The 26,472-nt window shown below is 37.6% G+C and overlaps 1 protein-coding gene across 2 annotated transcripts in view; it reads right to left on the bottom strand.

Annotated features, from left to right (window-relative positions):
• Positions 1-26,472, bottom strand: part of HSPA12A (heat shock protein family A (Hsp70) member 12A) — a 91,751-nt gene that overhangs the window by 24,129 nt on the left and 41,150 nt on the right. For both annotated transcript variants that reach the window (XM_007478935.3, XM_007478936.3), the window contains exons 2-6: positions 14,643-14,728; positions 11,625-11,752; positions 6,962-7,148; positions 4,852-4,956; positions 1,329-1,445 (exon numbers count right to left, since the gene is read on the bottom strand). In XM_007478935.3, coding sequence (XP_007478997.1) covers positions 1,329-1,445; positions 4,852-4,956; positions 6,962-7,148; positions 11,625-11,752; positions 14,643-14,728 — 623 coding nt within the window. The remainder of the gene's footprint in view (positions 1-1,328; positions 1,446-4,851; positions 4,957-6,961; positions 7,149-11,624; positions 11,753-14,642; positions 14,729-26,472) is intronic.

Raw genomic sequence — 26,472 nt, 5'->3', positions numbered from 1 at the left:
TGTAACTCTGCTGTACTCTTCCAGGACTATTGTCCAGAGATAACTCGGTGGGAAACAACAGTCACTTACCCATCTGTTCTTGTCTAATTCACCAGGGCCCAAAATGGGAAATGACATTGTTTACTGGCTAAAGTCTACAGTTGTCTCATAAGCTGGAAAATGAAAGTCAGAAGGATGACTTTATTTCCTGTGATTTCTACTGTCACTTTCTCAGAGTCATTTCCTGATTATCCCAGTTCATCAACTACTATTTTTCTCACACTGGAAAGCTTCATCTGGGCTCAAGATTTTGAATAGCTGTGAAAATGAGACTAGAGTTCACAAAGAGGGGGCAATGTAATGCATTCAAAAGCATGCCCAGAGTCTGAAGTCTTGAGTTAAATAATGAAATTTAAGAGTATTTTAAAAGTCAGAGTCTTTTGAGCCCAACCTTTGGTTGATCGTATTAATAACATAATATTAATAAAAGAATTTTATTAATAACTGAAAGTCTCCCTTCTTATAGCTGTCTCTTGGGTTCCTTAAAATCCCAGCTAAAATCTCATCTATAGGAAGGCTTTCCTAATGCTCCTTCATTTTAGTATCTTCCCTCTGTGGATTATTTCCAATTTATCCTGCATATATCTTGTTTGTGCATCATCATTTCTATGTTGTCTCTCCTGTTAGAATGTGAGCTTCTTGAGAGAAGAGACTGTCTTTTACTTTTCTTTGCATTCTCAACACTTAGCACAATTCTTGGCAAATGGTAGGTGCTTAATAAATGTTGATTGACTGACTGACATCCTATGCTAGATGTTATTATCTCCCACAGTGGTCTTTTTTAGACTGCTTTTGCCTTTTATTGATTTTGTTCTTTTCCTTAGTTTCATCATCCAGATGTCCCTATTTAACCAATTTTGTCCATAACTAGAATCTAGCTAACTGGCATGATGCAAAAATTCTCAAACTCTCACTTCAGAATTTTGTTCCAAAGTATCTATGGTGACAGATGGTCAAGATGATTGATAAAATTAAAATTAAAAAAAAATTCCACATACAACAAAAACATAAGTATGACTCCTTTTATCTTGTGTCTGATTGACATAATTATTAGCCTTCTCACATCACCATAAGTAGCTGGGTAGTTCAGAAAGCATTTAATTCTCCTTTTGCCTTAAGGAAAAATTATTTAGTGTGACAGTCTTTAAGGACTTCTAAATGCCAAGAGATGATATACTTTGTCTTAGACGAATGCTCTCACAAAATATTACAATTGCTGATTATAATAACAGCACTTCCAGGCTTTGACTCCTCTTTCTCCCTTGCCTCTTCTCATTCTATTCTCTTACCTTGTAGGCAGCCTGTCTCATGAACTGCTTGGCAGGCTGTTTCCAGATAGCAGGCACTGTGATGACCCATCTGACATCAGAATTTTCAAACTCAGAGCCTGATTGATCACTCAACTCCTAAACCAAAAGGAAACAGTAATATAAAATTATCAACAGTCACTTCTCAAGAATATTGTTCTTTTACTGCTCTAGTCTGTTTTCTTGCCATTTGAATTGATATTATGCCTATTCCACCATTCATGCCCTTCTACAACATGGCAATAAGACTCCCTGATAAGAAGGAGAAGGAGAAGGAGAAGGAGGAGGAGAAAGGTGGTCAAACAAAGAAGAAAAGTCAACTTCCCAAGGATCCTTCAAAGCATGACCCAGGCACCAAATAACATAGCAAGTCTATTCTGATCCTCATGTCAATGGCGCTTTCCCTCTCTTTTTTTAATTTTTGAAAATTTTATTTAATTAAGAATATTTTTCCATAGTTACATGATTCATGTTCTTTCCCTCCCCTCCTCCACCCCCTCCCATAGCCAATGCACAATTCCATTGGGTTTTAAGACCTATTTCCATATTGTTGACAATTACACTAGAGTGATTATTTAGTCTACATCTCCAATCATATCCCCATCAACCCATGGTGATGAAGCAGTTGTTTTTCTTCTGTGTTTCTATTCCCACAGTTCTTCCTCTGAATGTGGATAGTGTTCTTTCTCACAAGTCCCTCAGAATTGTCCCGGAGCATTGTATTGCTGCCAGTAGAGAAGTCCATTAACATTCAATTGTGCCACAGTGTATCTGTCTCTGTGTACAATGTTGTCCTGGTTCTGCTCCTCTCACTCTGCATCACTTCCTGGAGGTTGTTCCAGTCTCCATGGAATTCATTCAGTTCATTATTCCTTTTAGCACAATAGTATTCCATCACCAACAGATACCACAGTTTGTTCAGCCATTCCCCAATCAAAGGGCATTCTCTCATTTTCCAATTTTTTACCACCACAAAATGTGAGGCTATAAATATTCTCGTGTAAGTCTTTTCCCTTATTATCTCATCGGGGTATAAACCCATCAGTGCTATGGCTGGATCAAAGGGCAGACAGTCTTTTAGCACCCTTTGGGCAGAGTTCCAAATTGCCTTCCAGAATGGTTGGATCAGTTCACAACTCCACCAGCAATGCATTAGTGTCCCAATTTTTCCACATCCTCTCCAACATTTATTACTTTTCTTTGCTGTCGTATTAGCCAAACTGCTAGGTGTGGAGTGCTACCTCAGAGTTGTTTTGATTTGCATTTTCCCCCTTCTGAAATGACCTTGCATTAATTTGTGCATACTTTGTATTTTCTTAGTTGTATATTTCTCCAAAAGAATGCAACCTCCAAAAGGTTGGGAATATTTTGGTTTTGTCTTTTTTATTCTCAGATGTTAAAAGAGTGCCTTGCATGTGTTTGTGACACTAATGTGAACTTGTAGGTTAACGTTAAGATAATTAGGGTAGTCTGTTCATTTATTTGTGTGAAGGGCAAAGTTGCAAAAGTTTCTGCCATTTGGACAAAAAATCTTCACGTGGACAAATCATGCTGGTGAGTTTCACACAAATGCAATGGCCAAGGTGGCTCTTGGATAGGTTTTGTTGCCATGTAGGTAGACCTATCAACATTAAACCTAACCCATATTTAACTTACCTCTTCAGTAAAGTTTGAGTTCTACTTCTAGTTGCTCTAAAGTACATTTCTAATGATGAATGAGCTAACAAATATTTATTTTCCTGACAAGTATCTCATATTACCCATTAAGTTGAATAGCTATCCTGTGCTTGATTCACCCTCCCACTAAACTAACCTGCTTGTAATGCTTGGCATTTGCCATTCCTTCTCTCTAAAATAATAAAAAGAAGTAAATGAACATTTGAGACATGTTTGCACTAGGCCTGCAGTTCAGTTCTTCATTTCATACAATTTTCCTTTTTTCAAACTTGCTCTGTGTTTTGAAATCAGGTAAAACATGTGACATGTTTTGGGCCTGGATCCAAGACAAATGTTTATTACCTTATGTGCTATTTAAAACTAGTTAAACAGGAAGAGTTTATGGCTGTGAAGAACAGGTTTTTTGTGATATTTCAAAGAAAGTGTGTAGAAATGTATTTTGTTGGTGTTTGATGGTCATTTAGATATTATACAATTTGCAAAGTTTTGAATGAACAATTATGAATCATCTTATCAAATTACCAGTCTAAATTTGGGGCATGATTTTCTCAAGCAGAACTCTGCTTTTAAAAATTATTTTGACTTTATTTATTCTATCTGGACATTGTAAATGCTGACTCAAGCCTACATGGGTTACTGTTCAATCATCCTTTAAACTAATGAATACCTTTGTTTCTAAATGTTCAGTCATGCCAAACATTAGTCTGTTCTCTTGTTGGTCAAGTCACTTCTCTGGACTTGTGTTTTATTTTTTAAATTAAATTAAATTACAGATTTGGGATAGATGATTTCTGATATTCCTTACTGCTATTTCCAATTCTAGGTCCCATGATCCTATGATTAATATGAATATCCAATCACAGGAGACTGTTTCTCTCAATATGCCTTAAGATTTCTCCTCTCCATCCTTTTTTTCTTTTTTTGAAATTTATTTAATTGATTAAATTATTTTCCAGGATTACAAAAATCATGTTCTTTCCCTCCCCTTCCCTGAACCCCCTCCCATAACTGATGCACAATTCCACTGGGTTTTATATGTGTCTTTGGTCAAGAGTCTCCATACTTTTGCTCATATTGTTCCTTCTGCACACGTGTCTTCTCTCTCTTCAAATCCTGTCTATCCTTTAAGACCCAGCTTAATTATCCACACAACCTTCCATGATCAACCCAACCAAGAATGGTATAATGTTTATGAAATATTTTTGGAATTATTGATATTTGTGTATATGTCTTAACTCCTCTACTGGAATATAAGATGCTTAAAGTTTGGTACATCTTCTTTGTCTTCATATTCTCATATACCTTGGCACAAAGTTTTTCATAGTAAGTATTCCACCAATGTTTCTTGGATTAGTGCAATATTTAAAATATACTCCATCATCTCCAGTCCTTCTCTCACCCCCTTGGTTTCCAAGCCTCCTATCATTCATCCATAAAAAAAAGCCATTTTTTTCCCTTTAGGATTGATTAAATTATTTTTCCAGGATTACAAAAATCATTACAAAAAATCTGAAATTCCTGCACCAATCACTTCTGTGACTCCTTAAAAGGAAAGAAAGTAGATGGTGACAGTTAAATTCATCTTGGAAAATTAGCAGTTATTAGCAAAATGATTCACAATGGATATAGCTCTTAATCTTAACAAGAGAAAACACTTAGAATTGATTGGAATATTTCAGCATTTTAAAATGACACAGAGTTCTTACAAAATATGATATGGTCATCTAATCTCAAGCCTAGCCAATTTTTGATCTTTAGTTTATTTCAGGCCAGCAGGGACTTTCCTGACAAATATCCCTTGATAAACCATACTAGCATTCAGTCCTACCTTCAATGCCTGTTCCTTAAAATACTGCAGGGCATAAGCAAAGATTTCAAGGGCTTTGATTTTCTTCCCATTTGCTGCTGTCAGATCTGTTTCCATGGTGAGATTCTAGAAAAAGAGAAGAACTATGATTGAAAAAAATTACATAAAGGAAATATCTGCCTTTGAGGTTTTGCAAAACTTATTCTACATGATAGAAACCTCTAAATTTAAGGAAAAGAGATGAAGAAATTCAGAATGTGTTTTCTTTCTATCTCCCTTCCTATCCACCCCACCTTATCATCTTGAGAGAGTAAATCAAGGTTCCAATATTTATCTTACAGTTTTTCAGGCTGAAAATTCTTCAAACTGTGAATTGGCAGATTTTAGTAGCCCCCTATTCTGGTGGCTTTTGCTGATCTGGGCATGTCTCTTGATTATTTGTATGCCTGTCTTTTACAGGCACAACAGATGTTTATGGAGGAGTCATGTTTACAGGAGGGGTTGGATTTGATTACCCTGGAGGTCCCTCCCCACTTTAAGATTCATAATTCTATAATGTAAGTCCATGATGCAAGAGTAGATAGAGGGGTCTGAGAAAGAGCACCAAAGAAAGCAAATGTTAAAAAAAATATTTTGAAGGATAGCAATAATAATACTTTAATAATAATAAAAAAGAATCTACATAATACATCTCTTGCTTTCCAGTTATATGCAATCTTAAAATGCAAATGCACATGAAATCTTCACATTTAATACAGTTTGATCCAGCCCTTGAGAAAATACTCAGGTGTGAGGGTAGGAGGATGGGAAGGGGGGGTGGGGATAGGATAGGGAGGACAACAATCCTTTATAATGTAAATATGCTAGTGTATGCCTTCTGTATGGACACGAGATTTCCAATCAAACTGAGTGACAAAGTCAATAACTGAAATTTTAAAAAGCAGTTATTTTTAAGGCTTGAAGCTGTGTAATTTGTTGAGAACCCATGGGTAAAAGTAGCATCACTTTCCTCGCCAGAGCACCAGAGCAACAGGAAGCATTATTAAGTCAGAGGAAGCTTTGTTGGCATGTATCAAATGAGGAGGGTGGACAATGGTCATTAAAAAATGATGGTGAAATTCCATGGAGGATTGGAGTGAAGAGAAACAAAAGAAAGCAGAAATCCTACTTAACAAATGGACTTGTTATGGCTGATGCAATCAGTGGGGATTCATGATTGATTTGAGCTTTCTAATTAATGTTTGCCATTCATGTTTGAAAGAGCCTTCAGTGACTGGCGTCCCACGTGGGCTAGAGTGTTACACATTACACTTTGCGAAATGTACAGCATCACACCATCACCTCCTACGCTGAGCTGACATGGTTTGCTTCCCGCTCCCTTGAGTCACTGGGTTTTGAGAAGAGCCCTTCCTAACTCTGCTAGGGGTGGGAGGGAACGAGGCTGTGATGTCCTCTCATTGACTGTATTCCTTGACACCCAAAGAATCTGGAAGGGGACTTTAATCATTATCTAGTTCAATCTTCTCTTTTAATAATGAAGAAATTGAGGACTAGGGTTCAAGGGACTTCTTCAAAGTCACAGAGGTAATTAAGCAGTAGATGCTGGATTCAGCTCAGGGCTCTGAATCCAAATTAAACCCAATGACTGATTTCTTCAACTTCCATATCCATCCTCTTTCCAAAATTCTCACCACTCTGCCATGCACACCTAAAAGTGCTAACAAGATAATTTAAGATCAAGCACAGACTTAGATGCACAGGGCCATCTGTCTGTCGTCACGCAGCCCAGTACGCTCAATATTACAATGAACAATCCTGTGCTCACCCTTTCTATTTCTGTCCAAACAGTCAGACCACTGGCTTGTCTCGCTGAATTTTGGGCCTCCTAAATTGCAATGTATTGTTCTCTCAAATCTAGTCAATTATCTGTGTAATCCACCACCTGTCATCTTTTTTACATGACTCACCCAACATCTCCCATAATACATTTCCTCTACTTTGTTGTATGGAATACATTTATTTGAAATTCAAACGAATGATGATTAAATTGAAGGTGAGCCTCTTTTCTTCTGTGCCACTCTTTAAGAAAATGAGATTCATTCTAGTGCATTAAAGGAGGATTATTACTTACACTAGTGGTATGGAGTTTCATCTTGAATTTTTCCAAGTAGAGCCAGTGCTTGGCCTCATTTTGGTCCAGATCATGGTAGAAATCTCTGGCTGCATAGCCAAAACTGTGAAATTTCCTTTCCGGAGTTAATAAGATTGTGGTTGGGGTCTTTTGATTAGATACACCAGGATCTCCACCTTCCCACCTCCTAGGAAACAAAGGAAGACATATTTTAACCTTTTGGCTGTCATATTTAATACCACATCTTTTAAAAAGTTAATTTTTTCAACTGGATTCTCATTGCTTTTAGCTGTTGTTTTTGTATGTCTAAGTTCATCTACTACATTAGGGAAAAATTAAATTAAATGGAAGTGATTCCCAAATACCTTAAAATATAGGTCTGATCTATATATAGTCCCCATTTCTTGACAGCAGGGACTATACTGACAGGCTTACTACAGAACTACAAGTTATAGTCCAATTCCTTTATTTTACAAATGGAGAAACCGAGGACTCAAGAAATGAAGCAATTTCCCCAAAGTTACACACCTAGTAGAGATGGGAGTATAACTTTTCCCATAGCTACGATCAGACCCAAAAGCCATGATTTCTCACTCTCTGAGCCAATGACCTCTACTACACAAAGCTGTCTTTCTTCTTAGATTTCATCCACTTAGAAGTACTAAGGATATATGTGTTGATATGCTTTGATGTTTACATTACTACAAACAGCTCAGGGCATACACTGTAGCTACTTAGTAAATGGTTGTTAATCAAAAGTTTGCCTCTAATGCTAGCATTCCAATGGTTCAAAACATTCTTTAAAACTACTTCTATACTATCTTATCTATTTCTACACTATACTATGTTATCATTTCAACGATTCAATAAATGTTCTTCATATCTATTTCTATACTCTAAGTATAAGGAACTGGAGATACTAGAAGCTAGAGAGAGGGAACAAAAACAAAACAGACTTGCCATCAAAGAACTTCCATTCTATCTATTTCCCAATTTGCTTTCTTCTGGGAATAGTCAGAGACATTTAAGCAAATTTAATAAATTACAAAAAGGGGGGGGGCAGCTGGGTGGCTCAGTGGATTGAGAGCCAGGCCTAGAGATGGGAGGTCCTAGGTTCAAATCTGGCCTCAGACACTTCCCAGCTGTGTGACCCTGGGCAAGTCACTTAATCCCCAATGCCTAGCCCATATCACATTGCTTCCTTGGAACCAATACACAGTATTGATTCCAAAACAGAAAGTAAGGGTTTAAAAAAAAGGGAGTGCAGCTGGGTATCTCAGTGGATTGAGCCCAGGCCCAAAAAACCTAAAGAGTAAGGCTATCAGTATCTATAGACAAATATTTAAGCTTTTTGTATGTCATCCATCCCATAATTACAGACCTCAGAAGCCAACTCATACCTAAATAAGAATTCTCTCTATGTAATACCTAAAGAAATATTCATCCATCTTTTGGGTTTTTTTTTTTTTTTGACATAAAGACTTCCAATCCAGTAAGAGAAACACAACTTCCTTCTGAGAAAATCTACGCCATTTTTGGATAGCTCTAATTCTTAGGAATTCTTCCCTTATATTAAGCCCAAATTTGCCATTCTGGATTTCTTACCTTTTATTACTACTTCTGTCCTCCCAGGTCCTACTAAACAAATCTAATCCTTTTTCTTCACTACAGCTACCACATACTTTAATATAACCACCACATTCCTCGCAAGACATCTCACCTCCAGGCTAAATTTCCCCAGTTTCTTCAAACAATTCTCACATGGCTTGATAAACATTTGTTGAATTGAGCTGATTTTTTAAAAGAAAAAGTTGTAATAAACAGACATCATGGGGGGTGTATGCAAAGCCCACAACTTATTAAGACAGCTTTCCATGAATATCTCAGACTAAAAATCTTTTCGCTTTAGAGGTTAAGATGTTAATATGCCACTTAGCTTACAGTAGAGCTAGTATGACAGACTTGAGTATATTTGACTTAAGCCCCATACATCTGAGATGCACTGCAATGAATATGGGAGGCTAATTTTTTTAATGCTTGCACCCATAAATTATTTGGCTCTCTATATGAAGGCATTTCCTGAAATGGAACATAGTCAGGAAACTACCAAGAGAAGATGCATGAGATCAAGTTGCAAGAGCAAGACATGGGAAAAGGTAACCCCTTCTTGGACTGTTGATTGCTTTTGTTTCTTATTTAGTGAGGGCTCACAACAATCTGGGCCATTTTATCTTTGCCATCTTATCTATAACTCTTTCCCTCAAGTTTCCTTGAAGCATTTTGTCTGGGTCTCTTCTCTGATCCATCACATGCTTCCTTTTATTTAACTTTTCTGTGTGTATAACATCCTCAGTCAATTAGCAAAGTTCCTTGAGATCATGGACTTTCTTTACCTTCATATTTCCAGAACTTAGCACCATCTCCCTGGTGAATACTAAATAAGTAGAATGATTGCAAGTAATTTCTCTGTTACTCTTTCTTTTGACATCGTTTTCCTACATATTACTAAACATTATATCCATTCCCCAGTCATCTTGGCATCAACTGAATGCTAGCTGCCCAAAACCACATTAAACATTGCTTCTAACTTTATTATGGAACATGTTGATCATATAAATATTTCTTGTTAGAATAAAATTTAGTAAAGGACTTATCTCTAAGCTCTCTGTAATAATTAGGATAATAGATCTAGAATAAATAACATTGTGGAGCCCAAAATGGCCAAGAAGATGTTTTTGAAGTTTTCTTCTTAAAGCAATTTAGGTTATTATTCTCTATCTCTCAGTGTCTTATCCCCTGATGTTAGTCTATACTGTGAAATAACACTTTTTTTTAAACAAATGATACCTGAAAAGTGAAAAAAAAAAACACCACTTATCCCAGCTTTTAAAAGAAATTGTCTTAAGCAAAGCTATTTCTCCCCCTTTCTACTTTTCCATCTGTGTTGTCAATGACTGCAGAACAGATATAACTTTTTTAGTGGATTTGACTGTGCTTTCTTACTTAGCAATGCTTGTTATGCTAACCTAAGTTCTCATTGCAACCAAGATTTTCACTTTTTCTTGGCAATTATATTAACTGCCATTTATTTGAGCCTTTAAAGTGTGAAGCAGTTGGTATACATTCTCATTTGAGCCTCACTACAATCCTCAGTGATTTGGAGGGAGGGGGAGGGAGAGAGGGAGAGAGGGAGGGAAGGAGGGAAGGAGGGAGGGAGGGAAGGAGGGAGGGAGGGAGGGAGGGAGGGAGGAATGAAGGAGGAAAGAAGGAAGGGAGGGAGGAAGGAAGGAAGGAAGGAAGGAAGGAAGGAAGGAAGGAAGGAAGGAAGGAAGGAAGGAAGGAAGGAAGGAAGGAAGGAAGGAAGGAAGGAAGGAAGGAAGGAAGGAAGGAAGGAAGGAAGGAAGGAAGGAAGGAAGGAAGGGAGGGAGGGAGGGAGGGAGGGTGGGAGGGAGGGAGGGAGGGAGGGAGCAAGCAAGCACTTATTAATCAGTTATCACCATTTTACAGAAACTGAGACTCAAGGAGATTAAATTGAATTGCTTATAATCTTAGAGCCTCTGATATGGGATTTGAATCCAGGGATTTGAATCTCTCCCTAAATCCAATATTCCATCCAAAATTCCACCTTGAATAATGCTCTTCTGTTCTCTGTCATATACATAACATATTAATCATACTGAATTGCATCCAGTTTTATAGAGAAAGAGAATGACATTAACCAACATTAAAAAAAATCTAGAATCTGAGATAACACGGATTTTATTAACATTTTTAAAAACCCCGCTCAGGAAGATATAGCTAAATTGAAAAGCAATGTGGCATAATGGATGTAGATCTAAACCTGGAGCCAGAAAGATCTGGGTTCAAGACCTGTCTCAGACACATATTAGAGGCATGATCTGGGGCAAGGGACTTAAACTTTTAGTAAACAAGACAAATATCTAAGAGAATTTGTTTCAGAAAGGATAGGGATCTGCTTTGGCAGAGTGAATTTCCTCCCGTGGGCGTTCCCTTTACTAGTGTTATCACAGAGTTAGTTAGTCTTATACTTAAATTATACGATCAAGGATGGATCTTAAGGATATGAATGATCTCCAAGTCATCTCATCCATATCTAGTGAAAATACACTTTGCACTTCACATTATCGTCATCATTTATTTACGTACGTAAATACGTACACATACATGCATATCTGTGTGTGTTTATGTGCATCCGTATATATTTATAGCTCTTGCATCCACAGGGCTTATTGCAAAGTCTGACTCGTAGTCACTCCGTAATAGTACACACGGAGCAAATAATAATAAACGCATTTCTTCCTCCGTCCTAAATCATCCTGTTGCTCTCATTTTTCTTTTCTGTCTCGTGTCCTTTATTCCGTTTTGAGAATGACAAATCAGGGTGAGGAGGTCGTGGGAGGTGCGTGATGGTTACACACTTTAGTTTAACGGAGTTAAAATCAGAGCGCATTTCCCCGATTATCGACTTTTGCTGTAAGTACACGGCCGGTCCACCGCGTCTTTTCCTTCCACACAACTCCTTAGCATCCCAACCCGCTCCCCAACCGGCCACTGTAGCTCCTTTCCGTGCACCCGGGGCCAAGAGACCCGGCGTCCTCCTGTCACTGTGGAAAGGTGTGACGAGGATGCCCCAAGCCCGTACCTCATGACATGAATGCATTCTGGCTCCTTTGTGAAGCTATAGGCATAGCCGCTGGACGTGGTGCCAAAATCGATAGCGACGACCACGAGAAATGACTGCTGTTCGGAGACGTTTGCATCCGACTCGTTCTGTGAAGAGAGAGGAGAGACCACTTGGCTGCGGGATGCTCCTTGCTACCCGCTCTGGGCTTCTGGAGGATCGATCCTCTGCTAGGAAGCCTACCTTGGGGACGCTACCAAGAGAGGGCAGGACCCGGCAGCAGAGCCGAATTCGCAATAAGGACTCTCACCAGCACCGTGCCAGGGGCGGTGACCCAGCCTAAGAGACCAACGGGAGTCAAATAGCAAGCTTGGGAAGGGCCATCGAAAGAAGCGCAGAGAACCCTTTGCCAGAGTTAATGAGCGGAGCTGGCTTTCTGGCTTACTCCAATTAAAAGCTTCACTTAAGGAAGGCTAATTATTGAAATGATTGAAATAAGGATTGATTCCCAAAGAGTTTTCTTTCCTGTGCATATTTCTATCTGCACGAACTTTCACTTTCCAGATTCTTATGTGAATCTACACATGGGATATCCAGTGTCAAAACTATTAATGCCATGCATCTATCCAGGACTTTACAATTTTGTGTGTATGCATGCATGCATGTAGTATGTATGTGCACATATACACATGTAGATACATCTAGAATAAATATAATATAGTAATAATATAAATGCAATGCACAATAATATATTAATATAATAGACTGATTAAATATTTATTTTATATATTTACATATGTGCATATATTCTACATTATATGTGTTACACATATGTATATATTTTGCATATATACTATATTTTATATAATATGCTTATATTATATATAATATATACTTTATAATTGTGTGTATATAAAATATGCTATATACTATATAATACACAGTATATTAATATTGTATTTATATATTAATATATTTATATACAAAATTTTAAAGTTTATAAAATCATATACATACATATATAAATGCATATGTACATGCATATATTAATAACCATGATGTACATAAAACATATATGCAAAACACATACTCTCTCTATATACATGTACACAATATACTTCTAGATATAAATATATCCTAGTGTGTATGATATGCATATATAGTGTGTATAAATGCATACATATCTATTTGTATATACAGACATACATATACATCATATATAATATATACTATATACACATTATATGTGCATATGTACACATATAGATAATACACACACACACACACATATATGCCAACTGTGAGTCGCTTCTACAGGCCAGTGATGACAAACTTTTAGGCTACTCTGGGGCCATCATCGATTTATCTCCATATTTTTAGGATGTTTTTGCTCATTTAGAATGACAAAAGAAATGACATCGAGGCAAGGATTCTTTCCTTCTCTGCCACCCCTCTGAAAATTGTGAAATTAAGATTCTGTTTTAGTTTAGTTTCTAATCATAAGACTTCATTGTTTATTTAAATAAATAAATCTGCAGAGAAATGGAAAATTGTATACATATATATTTATCAAATAGGAATAATAATGCCAGCCTATGATAGGAACACTATATTGTGTGTATCCATTGTGCATGCATATATGCATGTACATATATACACAAACATAAATACATATGCTATATTACTTCTAAAAAATGCAATGGATTAGTGATAAAGCCAAGACTCACTGTTTTCCATCATCATCAGAAAGCCTTTAAGGGCAACTAGAGTAGAAAGAAGGCAAGGCTGAAACATGGTCCAGAGGGGTTCTAGTCCATGTTCTGCCACCAACTAGCTGTTTGACCCTGGTCTAAATCTTTTCACTTTTTCATAACAGTATTTTTCTTTGTAAATTTAAGGAACTGGGTCAGCTATTCTTATTTCCAGTTCTGTTCATAACATAAAAAGCTATCCTTTTATCAGATTTGTAATAAAACGAATATCCATGGATAACTTCCCCCTCCCCCTAAAATGTCTACAAACCCTTAGGAAAAGGGTTTTTAATTGAAAAGAATTAGCTTGCCTACTGATTGCAGCATAAGATAAGGAGAGGATTCAGAAGAGACACAATTTTCTATCACTCATTGAAAACAGACCAATGCATTTAATTTGATAGCATCGTGTGTTTGGATTATGATACAATCTCTCCCAACTTTTCCTTCCTAACACATGCAATTAATTGTGATTGATAAAGATGGAACATTTAACAAATGACTCTTCAGCCAGATCTCTTTTCTCAATTGCACAGGGCCTTTTGAATGTTGGACATGGCACTTGAGAGGGTTTCAAAATTCAACTGGTCCATTTTTGCTTACATATTTCACCCATTTCTGTTTTATTTATAGCAAATGAAATGACCTTAGAGCCAGGAAGACCTGGTTTCAAATGTAGCTGCTAAACATACAATGACTCTGACCCTAGGAAGGCCACTTAATTTCTTAGTGATCCAGGCAACCATAAATTGATGGAAAGGTGCCATTTGTATTGGTTTAAGGTAGTTTCCTCATTTGGGAGTTCTATCTACCAATGAAATTATAGGTTCAATGCCTATTCTGATTCTAGTTGGCCAAATAAATGTGAACAAGAGAAACAATGTTGGAAAATTCATCTTTGAAGACTTCATATCTATGGCAATTCTGTTTTTTTTTTTTTTAATTCAAGCAGTGAGGGATCAGGGACCTTGTGGACACCAAAAAGACATAGGGTATTCACATATACAAATTATTTTTAACATGCCATATCCTCCTCCTCCTCCAAAAAAAAAAAAAGAAGCAAAAGAGTTAGGTACCAATACCTTAGAACTGCAAAGTCATAGGGGTTTAAATTTTTGAGGGATCCAAGAGATCATTTAGTCCAGTCCCCTCATTTTACAAGTGAGGAGACTAAATCCTAGAGAAATGATGTCCTAAGCCATTTAAGTCTGGCTCCATCAACTTACCCAATGAAGAAAGATACTAAAAACAATAATTTAATAATCCTGAGAGAGAGTATATTTCTTACCACAATATGGGAAGGAGACAGTGGTGTTACTCCTGTATCCCCCAAACTTCTTGCCGGAGATGAGTATGTCGATGAGGGGGCTGCTTCTGAAAAAGATAATTTGCCATCTTTAGAAGTGGTATTTATTAATCTAGATAGCTATGGAGAAGGATTGGTGGCTTCTGTCTAAGTCAATGATGTCTTGTATCTCCTCTTATCCATGAAGCATGAATTCCTTATATAAGTGAAAAGTTGTAAAGTTTTAAATACTTCCCCAGGCAGTTCATTCCATTTTTTTTTGGACAACCTTAATTTAAAATCTGCTTCAGTGTGATGTTGACCGATTGGTCAAAGTTCTGCCTTCTCATGTCAAGCTGAACTTCACTTTAGGTATTTTAAGACAGTGATCAGAACTGTCTATAAGTCTTCTCTTCCCCATGAAAAACTGTTTTTTAGGATTCTTCAATTTATTCCTTTAACGCATGGTTCTGGTTTCCTTCATTGCTATGTTTAACTTAATTAGACGTGCTAGAAGCGATTATTGCCCTTTGTAAAATGTGATGCCCAAAATGGAACACAATACTGTGAATTTTAGATTATTTCATGCTACTTAGTCTAACAAAAACAGTAATGCCTACACCCATACTTAAGGATTAAGTATTTAAGAGGATGGCCTATGACAGACATGTGCTAGCAAATGACAAATCAGAAACAACTGACAGATCCCTGGGCTCTCTTAAGTCAAGCTTAAGCTACCATTGATACATGTGAGACACAGGAAAGTGATGTAAAAACCATCTATATATTTCGCGTCACTTCCTCTCTCGATCCTCTTTGGCAGCAGAGAGGTGGCTGGTGGAGCGTGCTGAGCATTTTGGCATCTTGAGTGGTGGCTGCTATTGTCCGGGTTTAGCAGTAAGTTTTCCTTAATACCATACTAGAGGAAGCTGAGTAGCCTAATGCAGGTGAGCCATCTTTACTGAGCCCCCTTGGAGTTTAGGCTGATTCTTTCTCTTTTACCTTCCAAATACTATCCTCTTAGAAAGCCACTAATCTTCTTCAGAAACCTTGTGGCAGAGGACTTTGAACTCCCCCTGACACGGGCCAGGTGGGAGAAATCCTACACCTTTTTCCTCTCCCTTCTCCTTAATTCCTTCCCTCTGAATTAATTAAACCACCATGAATTTGCAAACTGACTTGAGTATTTTATTTGGGATATTCCCTGGCAACCAAAAATTAATTTAGATTAAGTCACAACCCTAAAATTATCCTTACAATACTCCAGAGATGATCTGACCAGATTAAACCTTGGACTGGATACCATATTTCTATTCAAGGAGTCTAAGATCCAATTAGCTTTTAAATTGCCATGTTTCATCCTTCCTCTCATATTGTGTCTACCACCTTTCCAAATGAAAAGATGTGAAAGATGTCTAGATACATTACTTATTCTGTACATGTAGAGGTGATTTTTCTGAACCCTAGTGAAGAACTTTCCATTTAACTCTCCCTTAATTATTCCACCCTGATAGCTTAATCAGCATGACATTAATAAATGCCCATAATATTTCTTCCAACATGTTTTATTTGATATTTGGAACAAAATCTAAATCAACATCCCTCTCCTTAAAATAGCTCCCAATCCTCTTACAGACATATGTTATAAATTATTTTTTTGGATTTTAAATAAACTACTGTTGTCACTGTTGATGCAGAATTTGTGCCAAGATCCTTCTAATTCCAGCTTAATATTCACTGAAGAGAGGAAGTTGGTTGTGAACTGTAATTCCCTGGAGCAACTCTCTCCCATAGCGTCTTCACTGGCCCTTCTTTATAATATTGAATTAGCCCAGAAAGGTAATTTGACCCCAAATGGTTAACTCCACCCCCTTCATACATATTTTCTAATGGTTTTCTGAGATTCAAAAAACCCACAGCAGACAGACACAGCAGGAAGGAAGTATACTTATGCTAATAGTTTAAAATTAGAGTTTGGAAGTTCCCAGGGACACAGGGCCATAACAAAAGATACAAGATCAAACAACACTACTTTCAATAGTAAGGCAGCAGCTACCCTCATTTTGACAATTACACAGTAGCAAGTTGCAATTATTCTGCCATTGGTGTTTACTCTAAAACTTTCCCAGAACTCAATTCTTTTTGGTTTTTCTAGGACTCCATACACAGGAAGAATATACATTTCCATGAGCCGGGCTGTTTGGGGTTTGATCCTGCTGGGTAGTTCAAAAAGTGGCATTTGTGTCCAAGGAAAGAATACTGATACCACATAATACTGAGAAGGCCTTGGAAGCAAACGATTATGCCAGAATCTAGGGCAAAAAAAAAATTATAATAAATTTTAAAAAAAAATAACCAAAAAAAAATCCTCCTTTCCTTTGCTTCAGGCTGCATTGGGGAAGGGGAGGGGGGTTGAATAGTACAGGACCTCTTAGATGGGAGAAAATAGGCAATTTGCTAAAAACAATTTAACAAAATATTTCTTAATAAAGAAAATAAGTGTTTGAATCACTAAAGAACCCCCATGTCTGCCTCTAGGAATGCACCCAAATTAATCAGGTTTCCAAATAGAATGGAGAATTTTACTGCCTCTTTTTAAAATGATCATTTTCTTTAAATTAAGCCTGGAGTGTTCAACAACTTCTCCTGCAGAGCAGAAGAGGAAATGAGGGAGAAGAGTGATAAAACAGAGAATGTGAAAAGCATTGATAAGCAGATAATGATTCATAAAAGGATGAGTGTTCTTTCAACTGGCACAAGTTATGTCATTATCACTTTACATGTTTATAGCTTCTTATCTCATGTAAAGAGTTCCATTGCAGTCCTAGTTTAGAGAAAGGTGTAGGACCAGACAAGGATAAGAGACAGAAATGAACTCCACTGGAGAGAAAACCTTGCCAATTCCTATTCTAAATAGCTCATATTGCCTTAGTTGATCCAGTGTTCTGGTCCTTTTCTCCCTGCATCCTGCACCTAAGCTCTCAACCTAACAACAAATCTGATTTCCAAAGTCAGTAAGAAAATGCAAAAAAAAAAAGTGTTTCACTGTCCATGGTGAGCCAACCAGATGGTCCTTACACCTGCTGGGAAAATGAGAGCAAGCACCACCCCACAGCCAGGAAAACCTAAAACCTAGGGGAAAGATGCCATCCAAATGCTCAGTGTCTCTCTCAGTCAGTCCACCTGCTGCAAGGAAGGATAGAGGCCATTTGTCCAGATTTACACAGAAAGATCTAAGAGGAAGCAAGGGGCTAATTGCCCAGAAAACTGGGGACAGGCAATTAGCAAACAAGCTCTTAGATATAAGGCTGCCAGCCATCCACTCTACTGTCTGCTTCTTTCTAATTATCTTTTCACTCTCCCCTTCACAGAAGGTCATGGCACTGCCTGACAAATAGCATCTGTTTTAAAACTTACTGCGTGTGTGTCTTCTCTCCCTAAGGAGAGGCGGTACACGTCTTGAGGGCAGGGACCACATGCAATATTTCTTTGTATGCTTGTCCCACAATGCAAGGCACTGAAGGCTGAAGAGGCATTGGTAGATTTCTGATTGATGGATGGGCTAGTCAAGCAGGACTAGAAGCCCTCAGAATTCATGAAATTCCTTCAGTGACAAGTCAAAAGAGTTGAGAAAAACATCTGGAATGGGTTTTAGGAAAAGGTGATTGATTGCCCTCGTTTCCCTCATTATAGAGATTTGGTACATAAAAACGGAAATTACTGATACTAAGTTGGCTTCATTTGCTGATTTGTGACATGATTGATGGATAGAAAATGGAAAATGCATATGGTGTGTTTGTTATACATATGCATAATATATAAATTATAGCTTTAATTTATAGTTGCCAATCTTTGGGGCAGAAAGGAACAAGCAGGATATTTCATGAATTATGAGTCTGTTTATATGCCTATTGTTAAGACAAATCATTTATTAATTTACTGCTCTATGTTTTGATTAGAAGTATGAGAATAAAAGTGTTGGTTCAGTTGGAATCCCCCAGTGAGAAGTAAAAGATCTGTAAAATCTAATTCAAACATACTTTAAATTTATTCACAACCTAAAGGCTATGAATCTCTTATTTATTATAACTTAAAATAATAATAGCTCACATTTATATGTGTACCTTATTTCACTTGGTCCTTGAAACAATGGTGAGTTGTATATTATTAATGAATCAATAAACATCTATTAAGTGCTTGGTCTAGGCATGATGCTATGCTATGATGTTTGAGTTGAGTCTGGAAAAAAGCAAGGGATGCTAAATGACAAAAGCTGAGCATTATAGGCATGATGGAGAGGGCAACCAGTACAAATGCATGGACATCTTCCTAGAAGATGAAGCATCATGTAAAAGGAATGGCAAAAAACCCAGTAGGACTGAACCAGAGAATATCTAAAGGAAAAGAATGTTTAAAAATAGTGGAAAAAATAGAAAGGGACTAGGTTGAGAAGAGCCTTTAAATACAAAATAAGAGGACTTATATATTTGATTCTAGACATAATTGAAGCATGAGAGTTTACTGAGTAAGAGCTAGGGTACGGGGAGGGAATGGCACGGTCAGATCTAAAATTTGGGGAAATCACTTTATAAAGCATATAATAAAACTATAATGCACTATCTGTTATTATCATAACAAATATAAGCAGAACTATAATTAATGAATTTTCTAGCTGTTCTCTCTCCTACACATGTATACTTCATGCTGAATATATTATTATAGTGTATACATAATTTTGAAGATGAGGAGAGCAAAACGGTGTTGTGATTCCTTTAGGAATATAATAGTCTATTCTATTCCAACAATGTTGTATTTCCATACTTGTAACAATTTTCCCCTAAAAAAAATTAACTCTTCAACTTCCCTCCTCTTGAAATACTTTCTCCCAAAGCCCATCGCTATAATTTGATGTTCTACATCCATCCTTCAAGGCCTGTCTAAGATGTCACCAACTCTGAAAAAACATCCCCAATTCTTTCAGATGGAAATAATCTCTCCTTCCTCTGACCTCATAGTATTTTATTTTATGCATTGATATCTTAATTTGTACTCTATCTAAATCATTTATACAAGAAAGGAAAGAAGGAAGGAAACAAGAATATATAAAGTACCTACTATGTTCAGGCGCTGACCCTGGGCAAGTCATCTCACCCTGTCTGCCTCGGTTTCCTTACCTGTAAAATGAGCTGGAGAAGGAAATGGCAAAGTACTCCATACCTTTGCTAAGAAAGCCTCAAATGGGGTCATGGCGAGTTGGACACAACGAGCAACAACACACATAACATAATCTCAGAGGGAGAGCAATAGAGGGGTTGGACGTGGAGCTGGAGGGACAGGCAGACCAGAAAAGGTTTCCTGCAAAAATTGGGATTTGAGTGAGTCTTAAAGGAAGTCAGGCAGTGGAGGGAAGGGAGGGAGGAAGATTTGTTGCCTGGCACGAGGAACAGCTGGGGAAAAGGCAGAACTGGGAGGAGTATTGTGTGCAAGGAATAACAAGAAGGCATGTTGCTGGAAATGTAGGAAGGGGTCAGTTTGTGAAGGGCTTTAAAAGCCAAACAGAAGATTTCTATTTGATCCTGGAGGTAGTCGGGAGCCCCTGAATTTATTGAGTTAAGGATTAGCCAAATGGCAATGGAGACGTGCTTGGCGGGCTTTAGAGAGCTACAGAATACAGCCCATGACAGAAAAGGAGTTTTATAGAAGAAATACGATAAAGGATGGTATCAAATAAGAACATGATTATATAGAAAGGTAGGTCAATCATGGAATGAGAGTGAGAGAAAACCATGAGATAGACTCCATGCTCCATGTGCCTGGCACCTATCAAGTGATTAATAAATGTTCTCTTTCTGTCACTGTTTCTGGCTTCTCCCTCTATTTCTCACTCCTTCTAGTAGGAATGTACTCTTGTAATGTGGGAGAAAGTTCTCAGCCCATAAATAGATGTCCTGTGATGAACTTGGGATGCAACTCAAAACTGGTGGGCATGGATGGGTGGCAGTCTACCATATACATGACTGGAAATGATACCCACATTTTAAGGAAAAAATTTTTGATTTTATTTAAAATTCTGATTATCAGTTTCAAATTCTCTCCCTCTAATCACCATTCTCCCCTTCTCAATGAGAAAGCAAGAAATACAATAACTTATACCTATGAGTTACGAAAAACATTTTCACATTAGTCATGGGAGGGGCAAGAAAAATAAAGAAAAGGGAAAAAAATATACTTTATTTAAACTCTGAGACCACTAGTTCTCTAAAGGTAAAGAGGCTTTTATATCATGAATCCTTTGGAATTGTAGTGAATCATTATATTTATCAGATACTAAGTCTTTCACAATTAAAGAATATCTATATTAGTGAGATCCTGTACAGACCTCTTGGAATATTGGCACATGCATAGGTTCTACATCCTCCACTAGTCTTCTTGAGGTCAAAAATGATTTTAAAATAATTTTCTAATTCCTTTAGTTCCTACCATAATGTCCTACAAATGATAATTTTAATAGATCCTTACCTAATGAGTGAATGGATATCATGTATTTATATCTTTCAGATCTACATATTGATATGGAAGCAACCCTCAATTTAAGAGTGATTTTAAGCCCCAAATAGAATTAGGATTTAATAAATACAAAACACATATTAAATTATTCCTCCTGGCCATTAGCCAAAATATCTATATTTACTGGTAAAAATTTCTAAAGCTAGACTATTTGAGATAGATTATAATTATTTTCTTATGCACCACTGATGTTTTTCTTTGAAAATATATTAGATTAAGGGCATATGTAGGTCAGTATTAATATTTTTCAAACAGGGAAAATAATTTTTTTATTATTCGGTTAACAGTATTCATATCTATAATACTAATCTGATCATTACTGTAAGCTGAACTTGCATTTCAGTAAATAATTTATAGGGTTTTTAAATCAGTCTAGTTGGAGAAGGGAGCAAATGGAAATTTTATTGGCATGAACCGAGAAGTCTTTTCTTAATGTAAAGAACTGGAAGCCTATAAAATACTCTCCATAAATACTAATAAGTGAGAGGGTCATTTCATATTCTATAAAACTACAGCTTCAAGAGTAAGGTCAGGGGTCAGGGACAACACTAAACCCGCCTGATACTGTCCATCATCCTTTGACTATTGATTGTTCTTTGCTAAGAGTTCCAGTAATGAGGTTGAGTGAAAACGAACCAACCACAGCTCTGAATCCCAAAGGGAACCGAGCAATGCGGAGTCATCACAACCTCGCTTAACCTCTCTATGTCTTAGATTCCTCAGTCATAAAATGAGGGGCTTGTCTTGGATGGCCTTTAAAGGCCTTTCCAGGTCTAAATCTACGGTTTCTTATGCCACTAATGGGGAGGGGGGTTTCTTGGAAGAATACAATTTCTCATTGATATAGTTCAATGAGATAAGAATATTCTATCATCTTCCCTTTTCAGGTTTTTTTAATCTCCAGGCTTGGTTTTTTAAAAATTAATTTATTTGTTGTATTAAAATTCCCAAGTATCTCTTGCCTGCACCATAAACAACATTGTTTGACAAAAAGAAATATGTATATATAAAACTGTGACTTGCTTGTTTTATTTATCAGTTCTTCCTCTGGAGGGGGACGCACATCAGTTATTTTTCAAACAGTATTTCTGTTGCTGTCTATAATGCCCTCTTGGTTCTGCTCCAGATCTGTTAAGGAGGAACGCTCTCAAGAACTCTAAGCATTTGTATTTGCTAGGCATGTACTGACAGAAGGAAAGAATTCCTATATCACTTATACTACTGACTCTGAGGGTTTCATCTTCCAACATCGTCATTTCTTATCAGTTTAGTTAAACTTGGCAAACCTTTCCAAAATGCCTACTGTGTACAGAACACTGAGCTAAGGACCGAGTGAGACGTTGATTTTCATAAGACCTGCCTCCATTCATTCAACACGCATCCATTATAGCCCTACTATGTGCAAGGTCCTGGAGAGACAAAGAAATGAAACACTTTCTGCTGTCAGGAAACATATTCTCCTGGGGGAAGGGGAACATTTGGAGCATATGCATGTGCCAAAATAGGAAATAACAAATGATGAGGGCTTTAGGTAAGTACCAACAAAATGCCATATGAAATTCATAGTCAGGGAAAAAGAGGTGAGGGTAGCTATTAACTATGGTATCTTAATGAGGGGAACATCTGCGTACAAGAGAGAATCCAAATGGGAACTCTACCCATTGGAAGATACGACGCCTCTGATTCAAATGCAGAGAACAATTTAATATTCTGAACCAACCAAAATGTCAGATCCCTTAGAAGAGTATTCATGGGTACCAGAAATGTTTCAGCATCCCAAGCATTCCTTGGCCAAGTCAGCATGGGCTAGTGTATCTTTAAGCAGACAGACCTGGGACATATTGTTTTTGAAAAATAATAATACTTCAGAAAGATTTTCTTTTTTTTTTTAATTGGCATCCTACTCAGCCTAAGTCTCCTGTCATCTGCAAGGAATTGAGGGGCTGTGTTGGTCACAGAAATATGTCACCCCAATGTCAAGGAGGACATAGGACGCTGCTCAACCTCAAAGCACAACGCTACGCTCCTCTTCAGCTACACAGAATGATTATTTTACAATTTATTGCTATTTGAAGGATTAAGGAACTTCTGACTTTTCCTTCTTTTTTGTGATTTGCCATGATTTCCAACTCTTTCAATGAGACATCTCGATTACACAGCATTTATAAAGACGTTTTACAATCTTCCTTTACTTGCCAGGAGAACATTGTATACAGTAACAGCAATATTGTAAAGATAAAATAACTGGGAAAGACTTTGCGACTCTGATCAAGATAATAATCCAAGACAATTCCAAAGGATCCATGATGGGAAATGTCTTGCTCCAGAGAGAACCGATGAATCGTGAAAGCAGATTAGAACATACTTTTGAAACTTTATTTTGTGTGTGTGTGTTTCCTTTTGCAATATGGCTAATAAGGTAATATGTAAAATTGACACATGCTTGCCTTCTCAAGAGTAGGAAGAATACAAGGAGGGGAGAGAATGTGGAACTCAGAATTAAAAAAAAAATAAATGTTAAATTTTTACATGTAATTAGGAAATATTTAACAAAATAAATATATAAATTTAATACATATTAGGAAAATATATCATGTAATACACAATATATATTATAAATATATAAACCAAATATTCTTCCTTTATTCCTCAATTATTAACTTTGGGAAAATACCTAAAATCTGATGTCAAATTTCACCCTGTGACCTTTTGTTCTAGATAAGTACTTGTTCCCATCCTGCCAAAAAGCAGGCAGAATGTGTTCTTTTACAGAATCGTAGGTTGCTAACTATGAAAGTTTCCACTTTAATCACTTTGGGCCAGGTTCAGCATACTTAGTTTTGGTTAGCTGTTGGATAGGAGGCAAATCTGATGTCCCAGCTGCAGTGGGACAAGTCTGAAAATGAGGGATCACCCCCTCCCCATGCCTGGGACCTTCTCACTCTTTATCTATCTTCCAGGGTAAATCTCTACTAAAATATAGTTCAATCACTCTTGTCTGTCAGAAGCCTTTCTTCTCTCCCTCTTAATTGGGCCGCTTTGCCTATATTTGTATTTATTCCTTTTACATCTATGCCGGACCTCTCCCACATCTTTTGCATCCATTCCCTTCTCTGCACACCTAGAGCCACTCACTACTTCAGCTCCTTTCTCCTCGCCCCTTCCCTTGTCTGCACTGTTGGGAAAGCCTCCCCTAGGATCTTCCCCTCTCAAGCCTCCCTTTTTCCACTAAATTGACTTGGAAGGCGGGGAAACCAGCGGGAGAAAGGAAAACCAGAGATTGTGTGCATGTGAGAACCTAGAAGAAAATGGAGCTATGCAGCAGATGTCCAAGGGTTCGTGGGATCCAAGATTTGGAGCTGGAACAAAACGTAGGGACCACTGAGCCCAGCCCCTTCCCTTTACAGATGAAGAACCTGAAGCCCAGAGCAATGAAATGATTTTTCATAGAACTCAGGTATAAGCATATCCCTCCCTACTCAATAACTTCCTGTTGGCTCCAGGATCAAATACACAATGTTCTGTTTAGCATTCAAGGCCCATCAGAGCACAGCTCCCTCCTTTCCCGTTTTCCACTGACACTGACGTCCTGGCTATTCCAAGAACAAGATGCTCCATCTCTTGGCTCTGGGTATTCTCTCTGACTGTCCTTCATGCCTGGGTGAACATTCTCCCTCCTCCATTCTGACTTCTGACCTCCTGGATGTTTTTAAGTCCCACTTTCCACAGGCAGCCTTTCATCATCCTCCTTCATTCCAGTGTCTTTCCTCTGTTAATGATTTCCTATTTAACCTGCTTTTAGCTTGCCTTAGAGGGCAGCTATGTGGTGCAGTGGATAGAGTACTGGGTCTAAAGTCAAGTGAAATTATCTTCCTAGTCTCAGATACTAGCTGTGTGACCCTGAGCAAGTCACTTAACTCTGCCTCAGTTTCCTCATCTATAAAATAAACTGGAGAAGGAAATAGCAAAACTATTCCAGTATATCTGCCAAGAAAACCTCAAATGAGGTTACAAATAACTGGGTACAACTGAAAACAACTGAATACATGGCATGCTTTTTTATATATTTGTTTGCTTGTTGTCTGTCCCAGATTGTTAGCTCCTTGAGGGCAGGAACCATCTTTTGCCTCGTTCAGTATCGTCAATATTTAGCAGTGCCTGACACAGAGGAGGCACTTAATAAATGTTTGTTGATTAATTGATTTGCTCCAGGTTGCACACCCTCACAAGAGTTAATTTGCCCTGCCAGATACTTTGTGGAACACCTTTGCAAAATAGGCATAAAACTATATAGGTTCTTCTTCCTCTAACCAGGATGTTACAAGTGTTAAATAAAATATACTTTATGCAATAGCATTTTGAAAAGGCAGAGTGTAATACGAACGCCAGAGGTTATTTTCTTTGCTGTTGATGGTAGACTGAGCTTAATGAAAGTGCAAAGTAAATTCCAAATGCTATGTTCCTGCTGTCCACATTAGGAGAAAATATGAGAAAAAAGCAGTGAACATCAAAGATCATCAACCATTTACCGATCTATGCAGGCACCTGGTACAAATACAAACAATACTCTTGAGGCATTTGCATTCTATTAGAGGAGGCAACATAAGCTGCTGGATTGCCCCGTCTGTCCGGCTGATTCTGCCTCCACAATATCTTGCCTGTCTAGTCTCTTGTCTGTCTTCCAGTTTTGCCAGGCCTCTTTCTATAGTCTCCTAAGGGATCCCCCTGCCTCAAGTCTCTACCCTTTCCCACCCCATCAGCAGGGTATGGTAGGTAGAGCGATGAGCTTGAATCCCGAGACTCGAGTATGAATCTCATCTCTATCACTTACTATTGGTATGACTTTGTATAAGTCACTTAACTTCTTGGAACTTCTATTTTCTCATAAAATGAGGGGGTTGGCCTGAGAAGCTTCTAAAATCCCTTCAAATTTTAGATTTTGCAATTTAAAGGAAAAGTAATAACCTTTTCTGTGGCACCTAAACTATTCCAGGCACTGTGCCAAATGCTTTTACAAAGATGAGCTTATTTGATCCTCATAACACCCCTGGGAAGTAGAAACTGTTATTATTCCCAATTTACAGATGACAAAACTGAGGCAAATAGCATTCAAGTAATTTTCCCAGGGTCACACAGCTATTAAGTGTCTGAGGCCAAATTTTAACTCAGGTCCTTCCAACTCCAAGCCATTAGTTGCCTCTGTCTTAAGTCGTTCCCCTTGTTCCCTTCTTCTCTATTCCTTTTCTTCCATTTATTGCTCCCTCCT

The sequence above is a fragment of the Monodelphis domestica genome, chromosome 1 (assembly GCF_027887165.1).
Source record: "Monodelphis domestica isolate mMonDom1 chromosome 1, mMonDom1.pri, whole genome shotgun sequence".
NCBI classification, from domain to species: Eukaryota; Metazoa; Chordata; class Mammalia; order Didelphimorphia; family Didelphidae; genus Monodelphis; species Monodelphis domestica.
The sequence above is the reverse complement of the archived record's forward strand: the minus strand, read 5'-3'. Positions and strand labels throughout refer to the sequence as shown.